This window comes from Carettochelys insculpta, chromosome 30 (assembly GCF_033958435.1).
Source record: "Carettochelys insculpta isolate YL-2023 chromosome 30, ASM3395843v1, whole genome shotgun sequence".
In the NCBI taxonomy this organism is placed as follows: Eukaryota; Metazoa; Chordata; order Testudines; family Carettochelyidae; genus Carettochelys; species Carettochelys insculpta.
Window position 1 is genome coordinate 11,411,097 of NC_134166.1, and position 24,414 is coordinate 11,435,510.

The following is a 24,414-nucleotide window of genomic DNA, read 5'->3' on the forward strand; positions in this document are numbered from 1 at the left end:
GGTAAGTGGTTGGGACTGACTGTGGACAGCTGGGCTGTTCTGCCACAGAAAGCTCAGGGTGAGTGTTATATATCCTGCCAGTTGATGTTCTAATTTCCAGTCTGCTGCTCATATTCAATAGTCAGCCAAGCTAATGAGATACAAGGATGGGTCAGTACCAGGTTCCTTTCAGCCCGGGCTGAGACCCCAATGGACATGGCAGAGGAACTCAAAGTCTGTGGTAGAGCAGCCCCCTTTTTACAGCAGTTTTCCTGCCTTGGGATCAGTGGGTTTTGCATTGTTGTGGTTGACGAGTGCTTGTTTTCGTAAGTGGTCCTCGTCTCTGATCGTGGTGCTTTGGATTGCTATCTTGTCCTGCCTGCTTCCTCCGCAGGGCGGCCAATATGTCCCATTCGCATGTTTTGGTGAGGATATCCAACCGTCCCGGAGCCTTCTGATTCATCCTGATTCAGAATCATAGACTTCTATGTCTGGAAGGGAGCTCAGGAGGTCTTCGAGTCAAGCCTCCTGCCTAAAGCAGGACCAACCCCACCTAAATCATCCCAGCCAGGACTTTGTCAAGCTGGGACTTAAAGACCTCTAGGGATGGAGATTCCACCATCTCTCTTGGTAACGCATTCCAGTGCTGCACCCCCATTCTGGTGAAATAGTTTTTCCTCATATCCAACCTACCCCCACCCCGTAACTTGAGACTGTTGCTCCTTGTTCTGACAATACTGAGAACAGCCTCTCTCCAACCTCTTTAGAGCCCCCCTGCAGGAAGTTGAAGGCTGCTATCAAATGCCCCCTCACTTTTCTCTTCTGCAAACTAAATAAGCCAAGTAAGTCCTTGTCCGTCCCTAGAATATCTGCTGATGGCCTTCACGCTTATGCAGTCCTCATTCACACAACAGGCTGCTCTCACTGATATTGTAAGCCCTTCGACAGAACAAGTCACAAGTTTGACGAGCGCTTGTGCTTTTTTTGTAATATTCAGCTGAAGTCTGAGCTCAAATAATAATCATGAGGGCCTGTTGTGCCTTAACATCAGCTACAGAGACAAGCAAATACAAGCAATTTGCTTAATGCTCAACTATTACAACATTACCCTCAACAAGATGTACCTAAACCAGAACTCCATGTTACGTGAGTACTGGCACCTCAGTAAGGACATTTGCTGCTTCCTGTCTCGCTCACCCCTCTTCCCACTCTGCTGGGCCCTTTGCTCAGACGGGCCCGTTCCTGACCAGCTGCACCTTGCCAACACTAAACACCAACCAGGTGACCTGGACTGCTTTGACCGATGATCGGGGTCTCTGCCCATTTCCATGGGCAGTGGGTAATGTAGGCAAGAAAAAACAGGGCCTTTCCAAAAGTGCCTACGCGCTCCAGCTGCGCAGGGGGGCTGGGGCCACACTGACAGCTCCACTGAACAGGGCTTGGCTCCACCGGGGGCAGACGAGAAGGTTGCAAAAGGGTGGGGCCTTGGGTGGAAGGAGTGGGGCTCTGGCTTGGCCTTCGCCCACTGTCCATCCCATTTCACAGCATCAGCATTGAACTGAATGACCCCCGCCAACATCTGTGAGCACAGGCCCTGGCTCTTCATTGCCCAGCTGTGCAGTGGGGGTGATAGCTCCCGCCCTGGCCCACAGGGGCTGGGAGATTCAGTATGTTAGTGAAAACAGCAGTCCTGCCTCCTCACCTTCCCCGGCACCCCTGCTCCAGCCATCAGACCCCACTCACCTCCTAGCGGCACTCCAGACAGGCCAGAGCATCCCCTGTCTGTGGCAACCTGTGGGGGGCACTGGGGGGGGGGGCTGCTCCAGCACCCCTGCCATGGATGGGGGCTGCTCTGGCTGGGCTAGAGTGTCCCCGGCCACAGTGCACTGGAGACTGGGGCTGCTCTGGCCTGTCTGGAGTGTCCCTGCTGCAGCACACCAGGGACCATGCTGGAGTGCTCCCCATCTGTAGCAGTGCTGCGTACAGGGAAGCCCCAGCCCAGCTGGAGCAGCCCCAGTCCCAGGCATACCACGAGCAAGGGGAGTGCAGGAAGGATGGGGTGATCACCTCCCAGCTGTGGCCCCTCAGTCCCATTTGATTGGGTAACTGGTAATACAGTAGATTAACCAATTAACTGGGGTTTTACATCCCTCCAGCCAGCAGCGATCAGCAATGGAGTCAGGAGGAGTAAAAAGGGGCAGGGCTAGGGGCACAGCTGGGGGAGGGTTTCAGCTACCCTCATCGCAGACTAGGTGTCATCCGGCCTCCATCTGTGCACCCCAACATCATCGATCCATCCCCTCATCACCCCCTGTCTGACCCCACACCACTGTACCCCCTACACAACCCATTTCCCCTTCTCCCCACACCACCACCCACCTACCCATCCATTCTCCCAATGCACTTCCTCATCTGTCCACCCCCCAGCCACCTTATCGTCTATCTACCCATCCTCCTTCAGCCCATCAGCCACTTATCCACCCACATCATTCACCTACCCTTCCTCACGCGCACACAGCATCAGTCAATCCATCCCCACTCACTGCCGTCTATATGTACTGTCCCACGTACCCATCACCCTCTAGCCATTCCTCAACCAACTCCCATCACCCGTTTCCATGCACCCCGTCATCTCACTATCCACCCCACACGCCTCTTCATCTGTCCCTCCCCACACCCCCCATCATTTCACTAGCCACCCCCCCACACACCATCGTCCACCCAACCCCACACACCTCTTCATCTGTCCCTCCCCACACCCCCCATCATTTCACTAGCCACCCCCACACACACCATCGTCCACCCATCCCCACATGCCTCTTCATCTGTCCCTCCCCACACACCCCATCATTTCACTATCCACACCCACAAATTCCTTCGTCCAGTCCCACAAACCCTGCTACCTACCCCTCTCACACTGTATCACACATGGATTCATCCCCGCAAAGGGTGAAGTGGGGGGAAGCAGGCAGAGGATCCCCCAAATGCCATGGATAGGCAGGGCAAGGGGCCAGGGCTCTGGGACACCCGGGGGTATTAGCAAGGGGGCTGACATCTGCTGCAGGGATCAACCCCCAAACTCACCGGCAGCAGAGAGGGAAAGCAGAGCAATGTGGCTCTGCTCTCCTGGCTATGTTACTCAGGGGAGTGGATGGATCCCCCTCACCCCCAAAACTCGCTGGCAGGAAACAGAGCAATGTGGCTGGGAGCAGGGGGAACAGAACAAACAAGAGCCACAACTCTCTCCATCCCCACACACCCCGTGGTTGGTCTGTCCATCTCCACTCACCCCATCATACCTCTATAGCCCCAGACACCCCATCATCAATCTACCCATCTCCAGGCATACAACCTTCTCTCTAATATCCCGCACCAGCACTTCTGCACCCAATTCCATGATCCATCAGTTCCTCTTCACGCCTTCATCTGCCTACACAACCCCCTGTCCGTCCGTCCATACCACCTCCCCATGTATGTGTCCATCCACCCACCCACCCTCAGCTCCACTCACATTCCAACCCCACGTGTATCCATTCATTCATCCATCCATCCCCAGACACATCATCCATCTACCATGTGTACAAGTTGTCCATTACCGTTGCATCTACTCACTGATTGTTTTCTCTGGACTGTGTAGTGTCGGGGGCAGTACCAGGCTGCATTGGCCCATGGGAATGATGGTAGGAGAGGGGATTCTGGTCATTGGTCCAGCTGTTATGTTGATCCTGGTTGCTGGGTTCAGCCCTGGGCCTCACGGGGTTAACTGTGCTGGATGACATTCAGCTTGGCTGGTGGCTCCTTACCATCCTCCCACAGCCAGCTCCTAATGACTAATCTTGCTGTGGATAATGGGAGGGCGGGGGAGAGCAGTCGGGGGAGAGGGGGACAATGGCAGGCCATGGAGGGTGAGAGCTCCCACTCCTTGTAATTACACACCGTGGCACATTGCTGAAGGAGACGGATGATCTGCTCCCCAGGCAGGTAATGGCTGAGCGGGCTGTGCCTCTCCTGGGGGTGAGAGCAGGAAGCCAGCAAGCAATGAACCTAGAGAATCCGGGATTGGCCAGACCCGGAAAGCCAGGTTCATGGGCTTGGGAGAGAAGCCATGATTCCATGAGTGCTGGGGCCTGTATGTCCCCTCAGTGCCCAGCTATGGGAGCTGGCCACTGGGCTGGTATGGACCAACTAGCCCGATTCACCCAGGGACAAGGCACATACCCCGGCCTGAGCCGGGCCGGTGGAACATAGGTTGTCCTTCCACATGACTGTGACATGTTGGCCTCCTGTAGAAATGTCGGGTTTCCAAATCATTTCCAGCCTTTTGCCCACGCTTCAAACATTCTGATGTGAGAATGTTGCTGGGGCACCCACAGTAGTTGGGGTCCCCCGTGCATTCATTTGCCCTTATGTTTGTTCCTTGGATTCCCCATCTGGACGTCAACTCCATCGTGGCCGCAGCCCGGCACCGGCCATGCTGCCATGGGTTGGAGCCCATGATGTATCTTGGTAGACATAGTCTGACTGGCGAACCTGGTCCATAGAGACTTTCCCAGTCTGGGAAGGTCTTGTATCCATAGACATTATGGGAACATGTACCCCATGAGGTTGAGAAACACCCAGGCTGGCCCCACAGCTGTGGAACCATCCACAGGGCAAGAGGCCCAGAATACAAGGGGCTCCAAGGTTCATGAGGGCAGGGGAGCTGCAGTCATGGAGGTCAAAGTGATTGGGGATGCAAGGGAAAGGCATTCCAGCACGTAGCTAGGAGCAGACAGCTGTTCAGCTTTCATTATCAGCTCCAGGCCCAGAGAGGGGTGTCAATGCATTCCCTGGAGGGGGCACTGGCAAACCCACCATTTGTCAGGTGGCAAGACCAGAGGGGCAACCAACCCCTCCTCCAATTAGCACTCCTGTCTCTTTCCAGCTCACTAATACCTTGGCCCTTATTGCCCCGCTTCTTGCCAAGGGCTTTGGAGAAGAAACACAATAGATCCACTTAATATTAGCGCCCAAGAGCTGGAGGGGGACATGGGCCTTGCCAAGAGTCCTCGCAGAGCTGGAGATGAAAAATGGATCTATTCATTATTATGATACATCCAGGATTTGCTCACAGTAAGTTACGCCCCTGAATGTTAAGTATAAACCCCACTGCCCTGCAGAACAACACCATGTTATTCATGCAGGACCGAGAAGCATTTAGGGGAATCACACTGATGGGAAGCAGGTAAGAGGCAGCAGCTTTATTTCCAGCTGATCTCCTGCTACTTAGAGAATATTTGTGGAACTATTGGAAAGGAAAGAAACACGTCCTGGACTCGCCTGGGGTGATCGTAACTTGTCATGTGGCTGTTAAACAGCTGATACAGCCCACCACAAAGGTGGCTGCATTTCGGTGCTGGGCAAGTGACCTCTCTGTGGCATTCACAGAATCATAGAACATTAGGGCTGGAAGAGAGACCTCCAGAGGCCATTTAGCCCAACTCTCTGCTGGAAGCAGGACCAACCCCAACTAATTCAACCCCACTGGGGCTTAGTCAAGTCAGACCTTGAAAACCTCTAAAGGTGGAGATTTCACCACCTCTCTAGGCAACTCATTCCAGTGCTTTGCCACTTCCTGTGGAAATAGTTTTCTTAATATCCATCTAGTCCTCGCCCACGGGAACTTGAGACCATTGCTTCTAGTTCTGTCATCTGCCACCACACAGAACAATCAATCTCAACCCTCTTTGGTAACCCTCTTCAGTTAGTTGAAGGGTCCTATCAAATCTCCACTCTCTTCTCCTCTGCTGACTCAAGAAGCCCAGTTTTCATAGCCTTACTTCATAAGCCATGTACTCCTTCCCGCTAATCCTTTCTGGAGGTGCACAACTATTGTGCCTGACCTCAAAAGTGGCTGCATTTCAGCACTGGGTGAGCCACTGTGTTGCTCCTCCTCCCAGAAGTGGGTGAACTGATTCAAAGTGCTTTCAAAAATCCTTTCCTTATCTTGTTTGCCTTTAGTTAGTTCCTTTCAAATCAGGATCACAGAGCTCTTCTTAAAAGTGAATTCATTCAGCGTTAGAACCCGTGGGAGGTGGCCCCCAGTACAGTCCTCTATTTAGCAGTTGGGAAAATGTCTTGCCATGGCAGATGTTACAATCCTCCCTTCAATTACTAAATCACAGTCCATCCTAGTTGTAGGAATAGGAGGACCAGGAGTCCTGTTTCCCAGCTGCACTGTCCTAACCAATAGACCTTCCAGAACTTGTACTAGAATGTAGGAGTCCTGACTCCTGGCCTCAGTTGTAACCATTACACCACACTCCTCTCCGAGAGACATCTGCTGCACCCCACCCAGACCTGGCTACCTTGTAACATTAGGTGAGCAATTCACAGGAAACGTTGCTGTGTAGATATTAAATAGCTGTCATTCCTTGCCCAGAGGCAGCTGCATTTCAGCAGTGGGGGAGCAATCCTTGTGCATACAATTTGTAAGGCACTTCATGACACTTCAGGATTCAAAGCACTAGGAAATGCAAGACACTTTTATAATTAACTCTTCTGTTTTAAACAGCTTCTAAGTGGCCAAGGGGAGAGAAATGACTCAGCTGTGCCATCTGCTGTTTCCAGGACTGCTAGCACTGGGTAAGTACCAGCCTGGTTTTGGAAGAAGTGCGATGGGAAAAGTAAGAGAAGCCTTACATGGAAAAAAGAGTAGTTAAGAGTAACATATAGTGTAATGACTGGGTGAGGGAGAGATTTTATTCACCCTGATGTATACCAAGAAAACAGACTTAGGAAACAAGCAAATTCAAAACTGAGAAAAAGATTAGTACACAGAACTCCCTGGCACAAGATATTGATGAGGGCCAGAGCTTAGCAAGCGCACAAAATACGATCAGACAGATAAGATGGACAAGAAGTTAGAATAATATAGGTTAAAAATGGAACTGGTCAAAGACACTTTGACAAAACCCCATTCAACTGGCACATGCAGAATCGCCCAAATCAAAACAACAAAATCAGGTCAATTTAATCAGATTTTGTGTCAGAAGAAAATGGGGAGAAGTTCCAATAAAGTCAAAAGGTGCCGTTTCAACTTTACAGTCTGAAATGATTTTGGCTTGGAAGTATTAACGTGCAAGATGAGAAACCCGTACAACAAACATTTTAAAAAGTTTAAAAAAATCAGCTTTGTCCAATCATTTTCTTTGACCTGAAATGAAGCTGTTTCCCATCATGCAGAATTTCAAACCTGGGGCATTTCTTTCCTTTTTGGAACAAAGTGCTTCACAAAACGGCACTTTTGTTTTCTGTGCTGCTCCAGGTAATGTAACCCCAAGAATAAACTGTGTTGGAACATCTTAGGGGCTTCTCTGGCCCCATCTCCATAGTATCTGGGCAAGTCATGCATTTATGTCCCAACAGCCTCATAAGGCCAGGCAGTGCTGTGGCCTCCATTGTATAGATGGAGAACAGAGCAGAAACCGAGTGACTTTTCTCCAGCTCAGGGGCATTTAAGACTGAGCAGGTAGCCAAACTCTGGTCTCCCAGCAGAACTCACTGGCTTGTCCACAAACCACTAGGACACCTTTCCCCTCCTTTGAGAAGCCTTCCTCCAGGGGTGTTTGAAGGCATCTTAAAAGCAGATCATCCCCAGCACAGCCAATGTCTTGTATTCTGAAGTCACTCGTGGAGGTGGGCTATTGAGCTTGATGGACCTATGGCAGCTGTTCCAGAGTAGATTGCTCATGGGACTGCAACAGTTGTGCCTTTCATCTCCAAAACCCTACTAAGGGCGGGGTGACTGAATGCCACTGCTTTCTTGAGGACCTGCATGAAAGAAAGTTGTGGGGGTTCTTCTTTAGCCCACTTCCAAGAGGCTCAGGTACCCAACTCCTCCCAGACCCTCTGGGTTTATGAATGCTAGTTTGTGACTTAGAAGCCCTAACTACCCTGAAACCTCACTAGCTGGATGGGATCTCTGCCCCAGAGGCACTCCCATGATTCTGTTTACACTGATGCCTGAGCCAGTGATAAGAGAGTAGGGGGAAGGGGGTGTTGGCAGCCTGTTTGTGCTTCCTGCCTGCGTTGGGAACACCCTAAACTGTAACCTTCAGGGCACTCTGCTAGGTCAGGCTTCAGGGACAGGCAGGGTTGAGCAGGGGACTTAGGAGTTGTTAGAGTGGTGTGGGAACAGAGAGAGGATCTTCTAGCCCAGTATCCTGTCTCTGAGGGTGGCCAACACCCTCTGCCTCAGTGGAGAGTGCATCCTCTGGAGAATGATTGCCACCAGCTTTGATGTCCCGTCCTCCGCTCGGTCTTTTAGCATTTCCTAGGAGAGCAGACTGGCCCTGCAGACTGAACTCTCTCAGCCCTAGAGGGGTGGCTGGGCCCAGCCAGATTCAAAGGCCCCGGGGGGGGGGGGAGGATTGCTGGAGGGACTAGCACCTGGATGGCAATCAGATGGGCTAAGAGAGAAAACAAGCAGGGTGAAGAAGGTGAAAAGAAACTTGCACATCAGACAGGCTTGGTAAAATGGGTGGATTGGTTAAACAAGACATAGACTTAGAGAGATGATTTGTATGGGGATGGACCGCCGTAGCAGGAAGCTGACGCTGTCGCTACCTTTGCTAGCCTAGTGTGCGAACAGAACATACCCTGCCGAACTGTCAGCACTCCTGCCCAGGGCTTGGATCTCAGCCTGAAAGCAAGGCCAGACGGTCACTGCCTCCCTTGTTAATCTCCCTCTGATTTTAGCATTGCAGGTGCTGTCTGCGGCAGCGGTGGCTGACACAGGTAGGCAGACTGCAGTCACTCCTCATTTCCTCAGGTGCAGGTGGAGGGCATTAGCTGCTGGCCCTCGTTAGCAGTGGGGAGAGTGCTGGGGACCAGTCATTACCCCAAAGTCCAGGTAAGTGCACAGTTTGGGCCAAACACTTCTCAGCCAAGCTGAAGATCTCCATTGGGAAGCGAAATGGTCGACAAGCAGCCACTGAAACTCACCAGTTGTGGTAAACCTCCAAGTGGCAGTGAATGCACCCCAGCAGCTCCGCAGACCCCACCCCGGCCTGGACACCACCTCCCTGCTCTGCCTGTCTCCACTGCCCTGCTCGTTACATCCCGTCCAGGCCTCCAACTCCTCTCATTTTAGCTATTCTGGCTCCTTCCACTATGCCCCTCCTCAGACTCCAGTGAGGGCAGGGAGCTGTTGCCACCTACTGCCGTGTATAAGGAGAGGTGCCCACCTCACTGGAGGGCTCAGCAGCCCTCTCCTAGTCCCCTGTTCATGTCAGGAACAAGCTGCAGCCCTAACCCTGGGTGAAAGTGACACTTTTCTCCCAGGTACTGTACTGTCACAACTTGTCCCTCCTGGGGGGTGCAGGGGCACTGCAGGGTGCAGGTTTGAAATACAGCAGTACCTGTTGGGAGGCAGACATAAGGTGACTAGATGACCCGTTTCTAAAGGGACCATCCTGTATTTCAGCTCTCCTGCAGGTGTCCTGCCTTTTTCTTAAGCAAATTTTCCCCTATTTTCTGTCTTCCACCATCAGCTCTGGTGGGTCCCTGCTTGCCAGCTGCCTGCTCACCTGCAGTGGATGATAGGGATGGGTGTGCCAGGCTGGTGGCTGGGTAAAGCTGCAGCAGACAGACCCAGCTGCTTCCCCTGCTGGTCTGTCAGTGCAGCTGCCACTGTTTGCCAGCTCTGGGACAGCAGGGACTTCCCCTTGTCCCATTTCTGATCCTGGCTGTGTGCAGGAAATGCAGTGGCTGGGGAATGAAAGCAGGCACTGGATGAGGGCATGGATTGCACCCTCAGCAACTTGCAGATGACACTAAGCTTGGGAGACAGGCAGATGAATTGGAGGATTGGGCCAAATGAAATCTGATGTACAACATGGACAAGTGCGGAGTCCTACACTTGGGACAGGAGAATCCCAGGCCTTGTTACAGGCTGGGGACTGACTGGCTAAGCAGCAGTGCAGCAGAAAAGGACCTGGGGATTACAGTGGATGAGAGGCTGGATACAGGTCATCAGTGTGCCCTCGTAGCCAAGAAGGCTAGCAGCATATTGGGGTGCATTAGGAGAAGTTCAATTTAAGGCATCCTTCAGTCTGTGTAGACTATGGATCGTGCCCTTTGAAACTCCATTTAAGATTGTCATTTGCAGCTTTGACTGTGACTGTGGAGACCCACACGAGAGTGACAGTCCTTGCTACATCTGCTGCATATGTAGTGGGTGTCTGGCAGGTCCTTGCTGTCCTTTCTACAGGCTCGCTTCTCCTCTGCCAGCTGTCTGATCCTCATCTCACCCTTCTGAAGGCCTTTGTGTAGTTCCTGCTTCCAGTTGCTGCGGTCATCTGCCAGCTCTTCCCAACTATCTGGGTTGATGTCTACCTCCTTGTGGTCCCTCTTACAGACATCTTTGTAGCACAACTGGGGGCGTCCAGGAGGTCTTTTGCCAGAGGCTAGCTCACTATACAGGATGTCTTTTGGGATCCTTCCATCATTCATCCTGTGGATATGGCCAAGGCAGCGGAGCCGCCACTGCCTGAGGAGGGTGTGCATGGCTGGGATTCCAGCTTGCTTGAGGACAGCATTGTTGGGCGCACTGTCCTTCCATGATAGCCCAAGAATGTGCCTGAAGCAGTGCAAGTGGAAGACATTCAGCCTCTTTTCCTGGCGGACATACAAGGTCCAAGACTCGCTGCCGTAGAGGAGGGTGCTGAGGATGCAGGCTCTGTAGACTTGCATTTTGGTGTGAGTGTACAGCTTGTTGTTGTTCCACACTCTCTTGCTAAGTCTGGACAGAGTTGTGGCTGCTTTTCCAATCCTCCTGTTTAGCTCAGACTCCAGTGACAGGGTGTCGGTGATAGTGGACCGAGGTAAGTAACCTCGTGGACGACCTCTAGCATGTAATTGTCAATGCTGATTGATGGAGGTGCAGCAACGTCCTGACCAAGTACGTGTGTCTTCTCTAGGCTGATGGAGAGCCCAAAGTCCTTGCATGCTTTGGAGAACTGATCCAGCAGTTTTTGAAGCTGGCCTTCTGTGTGTGTCACTACAGCAGCGTCGTCTGCGAACAGCATGTCTCTAATGAGCACTTCCTGCACCTCAGACTCAGCCTTCAGCCCTGCAAGATTAAACAGTTTCCCGTCAGATCTTGTGTACAAAAAGATGCCTTCTGTTGAGGATCCAAAGGCATGCGTCAGGGCGAGCGCGAAGAAGATCCCGAACAACGTCACAGCAAGGACACATCCTTGTTTGACGCCACTCCTGAAGCTGAAGGCATCTGATGATGTTCTGTCATATTGGATGGTTCCTGTCATGTCTTTGTGGAAAGACTGGATCATCTTGAGTAGCCGTGGTGGACAGCCTATCTTGTGCAGCAATTAAACAATCCATCCCTACTGACCAAGTCGAAAGCCTTGGTCAGATCGACGAAGGCGACATAGTGTCTTCCTCTGCTCCCTGCATTTCTCCTGCAGCTGCTTCAAGGAGAAGATCACGTCAATGGTAGATCTCTCGGCACGGAATCTGCACTGGGATTCAGGATACACCCTCTCAGAGAGCTTCTGGAGTCTGCTGAGGATGACATGAGTGAACAATTTACCACTGATACTTAGGAGGGAGATTCCACGGTAATTGTTGCAGTCACTTCTGTCTCATTTGTTCTTATACAAGGTTACAATGTTGGCATCCCGCATATCCTGTGGAACCTCACCCTCTTTCCAGCCCAGGCACAGCAGCTCATGTAGGGGTTCCAGGAGTGTGTCCAAGGCACAATAGATTACCTCTGATAGTATACCATCCTGACCTGGGGCCTTTCCTACTGCAGTGCTGTCAATAGCTTTCTTCAATTCGACCACAGTTGGTTCCTGGTCCAGCTCGTCCATGACTGACAGGAGCTCGACGGTGTTGAGGACTGTATCAACCACAATGTTCTCACATGAGTACAGCTTGGAGTAGTGCTCGACCCATCGCTCCATCTGTTTGGCTTTGTCAGTGATGACTTCACCAGATTTGGATTTCAGAGGTGCTGTCCTGTTCTGGATGGGTCCCATTGCCTTCTATATGCCCTTGTACATTCCCCTGAGATTACCAGAGTCAGCACAGGTCTGGATACTGCTGCATAGCTTAAGCCAGTAGTTGTTGGCACAGCGCCTGGCTGTCTGCTGTACTATTTTTCTGGCTACTCTGAGTGCTTGCTGGGTACTCTGGCTCAGTGAGGGTTTATACTCCAGGGCTACATCTACACTAGCCCCAAACTTCGAAATGGCCATGCAAATGGCCATTTCGAAGTTTCCTAATGAAGCGCTGAAATGCATATTCAGCGCTTCATTAGCATGCGGGCAGCCGCTGCACTTCAAAATTGACGCGCCTCGCCACCTGTTAGCCGGTGGCCAGGTAATGTGCGGTGAGGTACTCCCCTGGGTCCTAAGCAACCCAGTTTTTTACTGTTAGAGCAGGCAGCTCCTAGCACACTCACCCACGGCCAGGCTGTAGTAACCAAACGGTTAAAGTTCTTTTGTTGTGCCGGCTGTGTTGCAGTGACAAAAGGGTTAACAAAATGGTTAGGCTCAGAGCTTATTTACAAGTTTATTTAAGCTACAGTTATAAGCCAGCAGTTACAAAAGGCTATTGTTTACTTCTTATATGCTAGCAAAGTACAGGTGTTAACAAGTTACGTTACAATCCAATACAAAGATATCTGTTATCATCTAACACAATGATATCTTGATACTAGTTACAGAGCTCTAATTCTTTAGCTGTGCACAAAAAAGTCAGAGACCTAGCATGGGTGTATCTTACCCTCTCTGCGTCTCTCGATACCAGCGTAGCCAAGCCGGATCGGTCACTCAATTCCGCGGAAAGACGAATACGAGGTTGGGCGTCCCCAGTAGTGGACCTCGGGAGGCAATCACCTGACCCGACCAGCAGGAAGTTGGTTGAATGCACTCAGAGTTAGAGTTCTGCTGGACCCATCTTTTATACCCCTTTTGGGTTACGTATTCTCTTTCTTATCTATGGTGCCAGATCATACTGGTCTGTCTTTGTGACTCCAGTTTGTTACAAGGGCATTTCTACTTAGTTTGCACTTGTAAGACAAGAGATAAACAATTTAGGAGTACAGGACATTCTTTTGTGCGGGCGGGGCACGTCCCCTTCTGGGTGATTGTGTGTGTGCATCATATTGATCAATGCCAGCTGGGGTGATTTCTGAGGGTCCTCCCCCTCCTCTCATGTTGACAGTCTGGCCTGTTAGCCTTCTAGCTGTACTTTCTGCTTCTCAGGGTCACGATAAGTTAGCATATCTGGGCCTCAATGAGGGCATCAAAGACTGTGCTGTCAGCAGCTGTTTCCGTGCCCTGTGTGCTCCTTAGTGGGGGGGGGGGGCAACGAGCAAGCTGGCTTGTAAGGGGGAGACTCTGTCTGGCTACACCACCGCACAGCTTGTCCTGATGGGGCTCCTTTTCGAAAGGACCCCGCCTACTTTGAAGTCCCCTTATTCCCATGAAGGGGACTTGGAAGTAGGCGGGGTCCTTTTGAAAAGGAGCCCCATCAGGACAAGCTGTGCGGTGGCAAGGCGCGTCAATTTTGAAGTGCAGCGGCTGCCCGCATGCTAATGAAGCGCTGAATATGCATTTCAGCGCTTCATTAGTAAACTTTGAAATGGCCATTTCGAAGTTTGGGGCTAATGTAGACATGGCCCAGAAGTGCAGCGCTCTGCTTTTCAATGACTGAAATCATCTCTTCAGAGTTAGCTTTGAACCAGTCATTTGTGTTTCCAGCTCTTCTTCCAAACACTGACAAGGCCGTATTGTAGATTGTGTCCCTTAGATGCTGCCATCTGGATGTCGCATCGGCACCCCCAGGGCTGCTGCGCAGATTCTCCTCAAGGGTCTCTGAACATTTCAGCTTTTTCTGAGTTTGCCGTCTTTCTGGCACCAATGCGGGGCCTTCCAGTTGGTTTAGAATGGTGCAGCTTTTTGGGTCTCAGCTTGAGCTTGGAGCAGGCTAGTGAATGATCTGTATCGCAGTTGGCACTATGGTAGCTGTGTGTCAGGAGGACGTTTCTGAGGTTATTGCATTTGGTGATGACCAAGTCTAATTGGTGCCAGCGTTTCGAGCGTGGGTGTCTCCATGACACTCTGTGCTGTGGCTTGGTTCAGAAAAATGTGTTTGTGATGCACAGATTGTGGTACGCGCAAAGTTCAAGGAGCTGCTGTCCGTTGTCATTCATTTTTCCCACAGCGAAGTGACCTAGGCAAGAAGGCCATGAGTCACGATCGGCTCCAAGTCGTGCACTGAAGTCACCCAAAAGGTACAATTGTTCGCGAACAGGTATTTGCACTATGGCAGCACTGAGCTCATCATAGAACTTGTCCTTTGCTTCTGGTGTGGCATTCAGGGTTGGAGTGTAAGCGCTGATCAGGTGGATGGGACTGGTGCAGGTTTGAAGTTTGACCTGAAGGAGTCTTTCTGATTCACCCGTGACTAGTTCCACTATTTGCAGAAGGGCGTTTCTGATGGTAAAGCTGACACCGTGCTCCCTGGGTTCCTCTTGGGCTTTGCCCTGCCAGAAAAAGGTGTAGTCTCTTTCCTTTAGGGATCCTGAAGCTGCGAGTCATGTCTCCTGCAAAGTGGCGATGTCAACTTGGAGCCTCTTCAGTTCCTCGTTGATGACAGCAGTCTTTCGGGTGTCGCTGATGTCCTGAAGATCTTCAGTCAAACCAGTCAACATGGTCCATACATTCCAGCAAGCAAGCTTGAAGCTTTGATGATTTCCTTTTCTGAATAATTTTCTTGTTGGTTTGTCTGGTGCTCATTTCAATCACTTGTCAGGTTTGGGAACCTTAAGCCCCATGCACCCAGTGAGGCACGTGAACTGTGGCGAGACAGTGCCCTGCTGGCTGGGGACTGCCCAGCTTAAGGTGACTGTCCAATGAGATGCAATGATCTCTCCCACCGTCGGAAGCAACCCCAGGCGCTCATTCTCTATGCCAATCAAGCAAGAGCTTAGAACCTGTATCTGTTGCCTCCTGTGTTGGTTCAATGCTGTTAAGTGATGCTGAAGTACCTCTCCAGGCACAAGCCTGGGCAATTTTTATGGAGACCCTGGGCTGCCCAGACACCAGGCCCCACTTCTCAGCTTTACTGATATAGTCCAAAGGAAAGGATAACCTCTTTGTTTGGTACCAGCTCAGCTGCAGGAATTGCTGGGACAGTGCCAGAAGTTGACACACAACCGCCTTAGGACTCCCCTCCAGATATTCTGTCAGGGTTTACTCCCTTAGCCTTACTCCTTCCCAGGATAACCCACAAGGCAGTGGGGCGTCTTCCTCCGCCTTCACAGGAGTTGTCGATTTGCAGCACCACACCTCCTGGTCTGCTGTTGAGACTGTGTGTTAGAAGGGAGACGCTCCATAAGGTCAGTGTGTGAGGCAGACCAGACCCCCTTCACTGTGTTTCGCCTGTGAGCTGACGCAGTTGCCCGGGGGATGGCGTTGCTGTAATGCACAACAGCTGCTAGGAGCCAACAGTGAGAGTTGAGTGGTGAGTGAGGATGAGTGCTTCCATCCGCCTGAAAAGGCGCAGCTGCTGGAGAGTCAAAGGTACTACCTCTACCCCAGACACCCCATATCCCCCAATTAGGAGAAATATTTCCAGCAGATCTAGAGAAGTTATTTCCCTCTATTCAGCACTAGTGAGGCCACATCTGGAGTGTGCAGATATACCAATCTCCTAGAGCTGGAAGGGACCTTCAGAGGTTATCAAGTCCAGCCCCCTGCGCTCACAGCAGAACCAATCAACATTGTGGACAGATTTTATCCATTTGCCCCAGATCCCTAGCTAGCTCCCCCATTCACCAGGACAGGGGCACATTAAGATAAGGGCTGTAGCAGGTCTTCGCACATGAAAGCTTATGCTCCAAAATATCTGTTGGTCTACGAGGTGCCACAGGAGCACTAAGTTCAGCTGTTTGGAATGGAGATCCCTCAACTAGCTTTTTTGTTCTGATGATATACAGACTAGCATGGCTCTCTCTCTGTTAGGATTTCTTGTGGTTTTTGAAGCTATAGACTAACTCGGTTACCTCTCTGAAACTTGTTTAAACAATCTTTTAAAGAGCCTCTCCAGCTAGCTCGGAGTTTCCGAACCCACAGGTCGGGACCCAAACATGGGTGACAATTACGTTTCAAAAGGGTCGCGGGTATGTTCTTATGTTGGTGGCTATTAAGAAACCATTCACACTCCTGAAGTGGTTCTCAACTTCTTAATTGGGTTAACAGCGATCAGGCAGTCAAGCCAATCAATTAAATTGAGAACCATTTCAGCTGCAGGGCAGAAAACTGCATACCTGAGGAGCAGCTCCCAACTCAGGTAAGGTGGGCGCCCGAGTCTGAGGTTGGTGCAGAGGGCAGAGCTTATCAGGTCCCTAGCTTCCAGCCTCTGCAGGAGATGGGAGTCCCCCCAGACCCCAGCAGGGTTCCTGCAGGCCAGCTTCCAGCCGTGGAATTCCAGGGTCCCCCCACCAGTCCTGGCTGGGGTTCCTGTGGCTGGCTCTGCCCCAGCTGACTTTGACTTCCAGCCATGGGAGTTGGAGATCCCTCCACCAGCCCCAACTGGCTTCCAGCCACAGAGGGTCTGGGTCTCCTTCCCCGCCCCCGTGACCCATACCAGTTGGGGTTCCTGCTGCTGGAGCTCCATGCCCCAGCCAACTTCCAGCTGTGGGGGTCTCTGTGCCTTCCCTAGCTCCCTCCAGCCTGTGAGTGACTCCTGTAACCCCTGAGTGTGACTCTCCTAGCCCCTGAGTGTGGGGTATAAGCTGGGGGGATCAGTTTGGAGATGTCTTTCCACCACCACAACTCTGATTAACTATAGTAAATCTCGTGTTGTTATTTTATTAATATTTCCCCTCTTCTATAAATTAACTATTTAGAATATATAAACATGAGGGGGCACAATTTTATATTCTTGCCTCCTCTGTCCCCCCCCACCCCCGTTTTTTAATTGCCTTGGGTCGCTGACTCTTCCTGAATTCTCAAAACGGGTCCCAGTCTGCAAAAGGTCGGGAACCACTGAGCTAGCTCTTTAAACTAGCTGCAGCAAGGGAGGTTTAGGTTGGACATTAGGAAAAAGTTCCTAACTGTCAGGGTGGTCAAACAGTGGAATACATTGCCTAAGGAGGTTGTGGAATCTCCATCTCTGGAGATATTTAAGAACGGGTTAGATAAATGTCTTTCAGGGATGATATAGACAATACTTGGTCTTGCCATGAGGGCAGGGGGCTGGACTCGATGACCTCTCAAGGTCGCTTCCAGTCCTAGCATTATATGATTCTATGAAACAGACAGCCCCTGCTGTTTACAGAGCTGTGTCTTTAAAATTCAGGTCCTTGCTTTGCAACATAGGGGACAATTAGCCAGTTTAAAAAAAAAAAAAGTCATGGAACTCTCCAGGGACCTATAAAAGGGGACAGTCCCAGGTAAAACAGCACGGATGATCACCCTAGTACCAAGATGTTAAAGTGACAAGGTGAATGACAATGTCTTTTATTGGACCAATTTCTGGGGGAGAAGGACATACCTGTAACCTACACAGAGCCTTTCTTAGAGTCTGGGAAAAGTAACCAGTGTGCCAAACGAGGTGGGACAACCCCAAAAGCAGCTTATTACTGGTGGACAAACACGTCACAAAGCCATCACTCTGTATCTGACCAGTCAGTCCCCATCTCAAAGAAAACCTGTAAAAGACCTTCAAAAGACAACCTGCTAACCTAGAGGCTTAACTTGCTAGACCAGGCGTGTCCAACCTGCGGCCCACGAGCCGCATGCGGCCCTGGACAGCTAGTAATGCAGCCCCAGAAGATCGTAAACTTTTAATATTATTATGTGATTTATATACATTAACTATATTATATATTTTGTATGCAGCCCAAGACTATCTTCACTCAATGCGGCCCAGGCAAGCCAAAAGGTTGGACACCCATGTGCTAGACGCTTAACATAATGGATTCAGCTGATAATGGTTTTAAGACTCATTACAACAACCTGTAACCCACCAACCCTCTTTTGCCGAAAACAAAAAAGCAGTCATGCGCACTTTGAAGACTAAGAAAATAATTTATCAAGTGATGAGCTTTTGTGGGACAGACCCACTTCTTCAGCTCATAGCCTTACCAGAACAGATGCAATATATAAAGCACAGAGGTCCAAAAATTGTTATCAAGGATGGCAAATCAGAAGAGCAGAGAGACAGCTGAGGGTGGGATGGTGAAGTTAAGAGTTAGATAAAACATCAAAGTATGTAAAAGAGTCCTTATAATGGGGAAGGTAATTGCTGTCCCTGTTCAAACCACAAGTTAATGTGTTGAATATGAACATTAGTTCTGAGCATTCCCTCTGCAGATGGTTGTTAAAGTCCCGTTTCACTAGAACACAAACTTTCAGGTCTTTAACAGAATGGCCCACTCCATTAGAGTGCTGGCTGACAGGTTTGTGTATTTGGAGTTTTTTGATGTCTGTTCTATCTCCATACATCCTTTGTCAAAGTGTGTTCTGTATATGGTGTGTGGGCATTGTTTTGCCCAGTGACTGCAGATATTAATTGGTGACTAATATGGTCTTCTACCATATGCTAGACAGTCTGTCCTAACTTGCATATGGTTGTGACATTCTGATTACCGATTCCAGACCTGAAGGGCTCTTGTGTATCTTACAAACTTGTCTCTCACCCACAGAAGTTGGCCCACCTTAACCACCTTGTCTATCTCACATCCTGGGACGTACAAGGTTACATCTACACCTGACAGAGAGATGGTTCTCCACAGGACGCTTCAGTATCTCCATTGTCCTCTCTCTATGTCTCCCCAGATACACTCATGTACTCCTTCGGACCCAAGTTCCAAGACAGAAGGACCCCCAAGACGGACGATGGAGCATCTCCTGAAATCCCCATCTCAGTGCCCTTCTCCTTCTATGACACGAGTTACCGCTCTCTCTACGTAAGTTGTTAATTGCCTCTGAATGGGAGTGGTTTTCTCAGTGGCCCAAACCCTACAGTTCTTGCCTCCACTGGCAAGCTCTTTGGTGCCTGCCAAGAATTCAGTGGATGGGGTCTCCTTCCAGGTCTTAGTGGGAAGGCATCAGCCTCCGCATGACAGAATAGAATGGCCTCCTGGCAGGTGACCACGGTAGAGATTGCAGGGTTGCAATGAACTAGAGAAGCCGAACTACCTAACCTCCAGGCAGGAGATCCTGAGGGAGGGCAGCAATGAGGTTCATGGAGGTCAAGGTAGACAGTAAAGTGCTAATGTAACATAAAACACTCAAAAATAAACTGCAAAGAGAAATCTCTGAGCTGCAATTCATTTACAAATTTGACTCCATCAACCACGGATTGAACAAAGACTGGGAGTAGTTGGCTCATTACAAAAGCAGTTTTTCCGCTCTTTCTGTTCACATCTCCACATTAGCTACTGCTAATGGGTCACATCCACCCTGACTGAGTAGACCTTATCAGCTCTGGCCCTCCCCTTGACTGAGACTCCCTCTTTAAATCCTCCTCTGAAACCCCCACCCCACTCATGCATCTGACAAAGAGGGCCTTTGCCCACAAAAGCTTATGCTCCAAAATATCTCTTAGTCTATAAGGTGCCACAGGACTTCTTGTTGTTTTTGAACTTTTGCTGAGTGTGCAGTGACAGGGGCCATGTAAACATATCCAAACCTATGCTGCTATGCAGCTAAATCTATACATATGAGGACAAATACACAGACACACACAGTGGGTGAGATAATATCTTTTATTGGACCAGTTTATTTGTCTGGGCCAGTGTCTGAGCTTAAAAGGGCAAACACAGGGCTCTTTGTCAGGTCATAATATATTACCACCTCACCCACCTTATCTTGTCAAATTTCTGCAACTCACACAGCAACAACTACACTATATACAAAAGAGACAAACCAATCAATTGACCAGCACATATGCAGCTGGAAGGAAAGATATATGTGGTTGTAAATAATAGACCCTCAGTTCCTTTCCCACCTCCAGGTGAACAACAATGGTGTGGTATCATTTGGTGTCCCTGTTAACCAGTTCACACCTGATTCCTTCCCACTATCTGATGGAAGGGCCTTTGTGGCGCCATTCTGGGCTGATGTGGATAACCGCATCACGGGAGAGGTGTATTACCGGCAGAGTCAAGACCCACAGCTCTTGCAGAAAGTTACAGCTGACATCAATGCCTACTTCGCCCATGAAGAGTTCACCGCAACCTGGCTCTTTGTGGCCACTTGGGACCGTGTGACTTTTTATGGCTCCCAGTCCTCCAAGGTAAAACACCAGAAGGTCTTGGATATAGTGGAGTGTGGTCTAGTGGTTAGAGCAGGAAGCAGTGGGAGAGTGAGGGCTACTGGGTTCTTGTTCCCTGTCTGGGGAAAGTAAGTTTAGTAGTTTTTAAAACAGCAGCAGCATGGGCTCAGGACTCATGGGCTCTAGGGCCAGCTGTGGGAGGGGAGTGCGGTTTTACACTTAACCCGGGACAGCTGGGAGTCAAAACTCCCAGATTCTATCCCCATCTCTGGGAGTGTGTGTGGTCCAGGAGCTGCAGGAGTGAGTTCATGTTTATCTTGAATCCCTTTCTGAGCAAAGTCTAGCTGGGAATGGTGTGAGCTTTGGGCAGGGTCTGCATGGCTCAGTGGCTCCATTGAATGGATGGGAGACAAAAAGATCCGGAGTGGTTCTCCTCTATCCTCCCCTGTATCGCATCAGCCAGGGCCGCAGGGGTTCCCAAACTTCTGGGCATCATGCCCCCCTTTTGATTTCTGAGAAACACTGACCCCCGCCCACCTCTGCTTTACCATCATCCAACCCCCCTTTTAACAAAGAAATCAGTTTGTAATTTAAAATAAACACAAAAACTTGATATAAAAAGGTTCTTTGAAACTAAAAATAAGCATAAATAGTTTTTTCTTGGCCCCTTGCAGTTGCCTGGTGCAGCCCCAATTGGCCGGCTGCCTGAGCCCTGGGCCAGCCGCCGGAGCTGCCCACACCAGCTGCCCGCCCACTTGAGCTGCCTGTCCAAGCTGACCAGGCCCTGCGCTGCTGGGGTCAGCCACCAGCCTGAGCCGCCCAAGCCCCGCGAGCCCCCCTGCCCAAGCCCCTCCCTTCCCCCAAATTCAGGCACCCCCAGTCCTCCACTCACTCCATCTCCCTCCTGCAAGCCAGGCACTCCCAGCCCCCATCTCACCCCATCCTTCTCCTCCTTCCCACTCCCCTCCCCAACCCACACTCAGTCCCCTTTGCAGGAGGCAGCTAACTCCACGTCGGTCTTCACCAGCTGCCTCCTTATTTATAAATGGCATAAAATGGCAGGGTCTGAGAGCTGGAAGCAAAGGCCAGCTTCTTCTTTTGTGTGGGGGTGAAATGACGGGGGGGCTGGGTCACTTTGCACCCCCCTGGAATTTCTTCATGCCCCCTAGTTTGGGAAACCATGAGCCAGGGTATCTGATCTCTCCAGGAAAACTGTCTGGAAAGAGGGAGCTCGCTAAAGCCAGCCGCTGGATCAGAGCTGGAATTCTCACAGGGGGTGAGGGTAGAGCTTTGGAGTCAGAGCCTCAGCTGGGGTGAACTGGCAGTGCTGCTTGATTTATACCAGTTAATCATCTAGCTCTCTCTGACCTCCTATATTAATTTGAATTAAATAAATACCAGTTTATTATTAAACACACTATAATGGCCTTGATAAATCTTCATTAAATACACTGCTAGGAACAATAGCTTTCAAGAACAATGAAACCAGGCTGCAAAGCTACTCTGGCTGGAGAACTGAAGGGGCTCGAGCACAGGACCTCAATGCTGTTCTCTCTTCTCGGTTGATTCGAGTAACTCCCTTGGAGTCAATGGGTCTGATTCTCTCCTCGCTCACCCTGGGGCAGCTCAGGAGTAAACGCGCTGAACATAACAGAGATCCTCTCGATTTACATGCGCCGAGATGCGAATCTGGTTCATAATCTCCAAAATACTCCCCAGTTGTTTTAGGGAACAGTCCACTATTCCCATCTAGTGGCCAGCTGGGCGGTTCTCAGCGCAGCCAGAGGCAGTGACATGGCAACTCCCCCTTCCCCGCCACCAACACTAATTTAACCCCTTCATTTTCCACCTCAACTAAGAGACGCAGCTTGGATTTGGCCCTGGCCCCTGAATGTCTCTCCCGCACAGCAGGACTGGGGTGTGATGAACACATACCTGGTGTGTGGATGGACTTTGAATTGTGAGTTTTCACCGATTGTCTTCCTCCCGGTGGCTTCACTGCTGTAGGTAAACACCTTCCAGGTGGTTCTAACCACTGATGGCAACCGGTCCTTCATCATGCTGCACTATAGCGACATCCAGTGGACAACAGGGGTAGCGAGTGGTGGGAACCCCCATACTGGAGTGGGGGGCACCCCAGCCCAGGTATGTTCCACCTAATTACTCCATGCTGGAAAAATGAGAGCCTATCATGATCAGCACACATAGGTAACACTTTTAACAGACCTGGAGCCCAGAAGGCCTGTATTACGGCAGATAGCATCTGTCGCTCTAGCCGTCCCTCCATCCTCCTACACGCCCTGTGTGCAGCTGCCTGTTAGGCTCATAAAGCATCTTACCACGAGGACCAGTGACTACAAAAGGAGACTAAGATCCGAACACTGAGTTCTCACTTCAAGACAGTGTGTGGATCAACACTCCTGAGTTCTCGAAGTCTATTCGCAGCATGGGAGGAAATGAGGTCCAGGGGGTCGAAGCAGGTGGGCCAGGGTTCAGAACTCCTGGGTTCAATCCCAACTCTGGCAGGAAAGTGGCGGTCGCCGGTTGAAGTGGAAGCCCCTTTTGTGGTGCTCGTGCTTCCTGAGGGGAAGTGTTGCCTACTGGTCACAGAAGTGACCGATTTTTTTTTTTTTTTTTTTTTTTTCCCTCCTGGGTCTGACCCACTTCCACGCGCCTGTTCTTGCCCAGCCGGGAGCAGCCGTACATAACTACTGACTGTCCCAATGAGCGCAGTACCTGCAGAGGCCCACTCAGAGACCTGTCATTGCCAGGACCCACGCATATCCTGGTTCTGACTGCCCAGGGGGTTGGAACCGAAGTACAGGGGTTGTGCGTCGGCTGCACAAACAGCTGCCCTCTTCCTTTGATCCTGTTCTCGTTTGTCCCGCCCTCAGGCAGGATTTAACAGCGGAGGGTCCAAAAAATACTTCAACATCCCTGGTTCACAGACCCCAAACATCCTGAAGATCGTCTCAATGAGCAACATCAAGCGTCCTGGGCGCTGGGCTTTCCAGGTGGACAGTTTCGCTGTACCCAATGGCTGTGTCTACAATGGTGAGTGGCAGAGGTTGCAGACCTGCTGCTCAGTAGGGTGTGTCAGTATTTCTCTCACCCCAGGGTACTACAGGCAGCACCGTGCCTTCGCGCTAAGGCCCCGTCGCGTCTCGCTCTGACCCACAGACCCGGGTTGACACCAGCGAAGGCTCCTGTGAAGCTTGGAAGCCTGGCTGCTCGGGGCCTCTCTGTTGTCTAAGCCTCTCTCCCAGGCACCTACCAACTCCACCCCTCTTCCATGGTCCTCCGCTCCCATTGCTCACCCTACCACCTCTATTTCCTTCAAGCCCGATACTCCCTTTCAGCCTCTCTCTGGCCAGCAATCCCCCACCCTCCCCTTTAACCACATCACTTCTTGCTCCAAAAACTACAAGAAGTCCCGTGGCACCTTATAGACGAATAGATATTTAGGAGCGTGAGCTTTCGTGGGCACAGACCTGCTCCCTCAGATGCACGCGCCAAAATATCTGTTGGTCTCAAAGGTGCCACAGGACTTGTTGTTTTTGAAGATACAGACTCACGTGGCTACTTCTCTAATACTCTTGCTCCCACGTGCTCTCCGTCCGTCTCGTCCCAGGCAGCTGCTGCCTTCTTCAGCTGCCTGTTCCGCCTAGACTGGCACAGACTTGCATCTCCTACTTTGTCCCTGCAGCCAACTTCCTGCCCCCTGGCACCTTCTTCTGGAGCGACCAGAGGTGTGAGCGCAGGTGCCAGTGCATGTATGGGGATGACAGAGTGACGTGCCAAGCGCAAGGCTGCTCCCTGGATGAGGTCTGCCACCCAGCCGCCTGGTACCATGTGTGTCAGCCCGTCAACCGAGCAGCCTGCCGGGCATGGGGCGGGCGGCTCTACACCACCTTCGATGGGCGACGCTACCACTTCCAGGGGGCCTGCACCCACGTGTTGTCTCAGCTGTGCGCCTCCCCGCATCCTCCTGGCCTGGCCCCGTTCCGGGTGGAGGCAGAGACCGAGGAGCCAGGAGCATCACAGGGAGCACCCAGCCCCCGCTCTGTCCAGGTCACAGTCTATGGGCAGAACATCACCATGGCCAGGGGGGCCACTGGTCACGTCATGGTGAGTTGA

The 24,414-nt window shown here is 51.0% G+C and overlaps 1 protein-coding gene across 1 annotated transcript; it reads left to right on the top strand.

The window, feature by feature from the left end:
- The first annotated feature begins 1,064 nt into the window (after nucleotides 1-1,064).
- LOC142004022 (alpha-tectorin-like) lies at nucleotides 1,065-24,414 on the top strand. Its single transcript, XM_074981442.1, has 6 exons — nucleotides 1,065-1,125; nucleotides 18,837-18,967; nucleotides 20,017-20,298; nucleotides 22,285-22,422; nucleotides 23,172-23,331; nucleotides 23,909-24,414. Exons 1-6 carry the CDS (start codon nucleotides 1,065-1,067, stop codon nucleotides 24,412-24,414), a joined length of 1,278 nt encoding a protein of 425 aa, XP_074837543.1.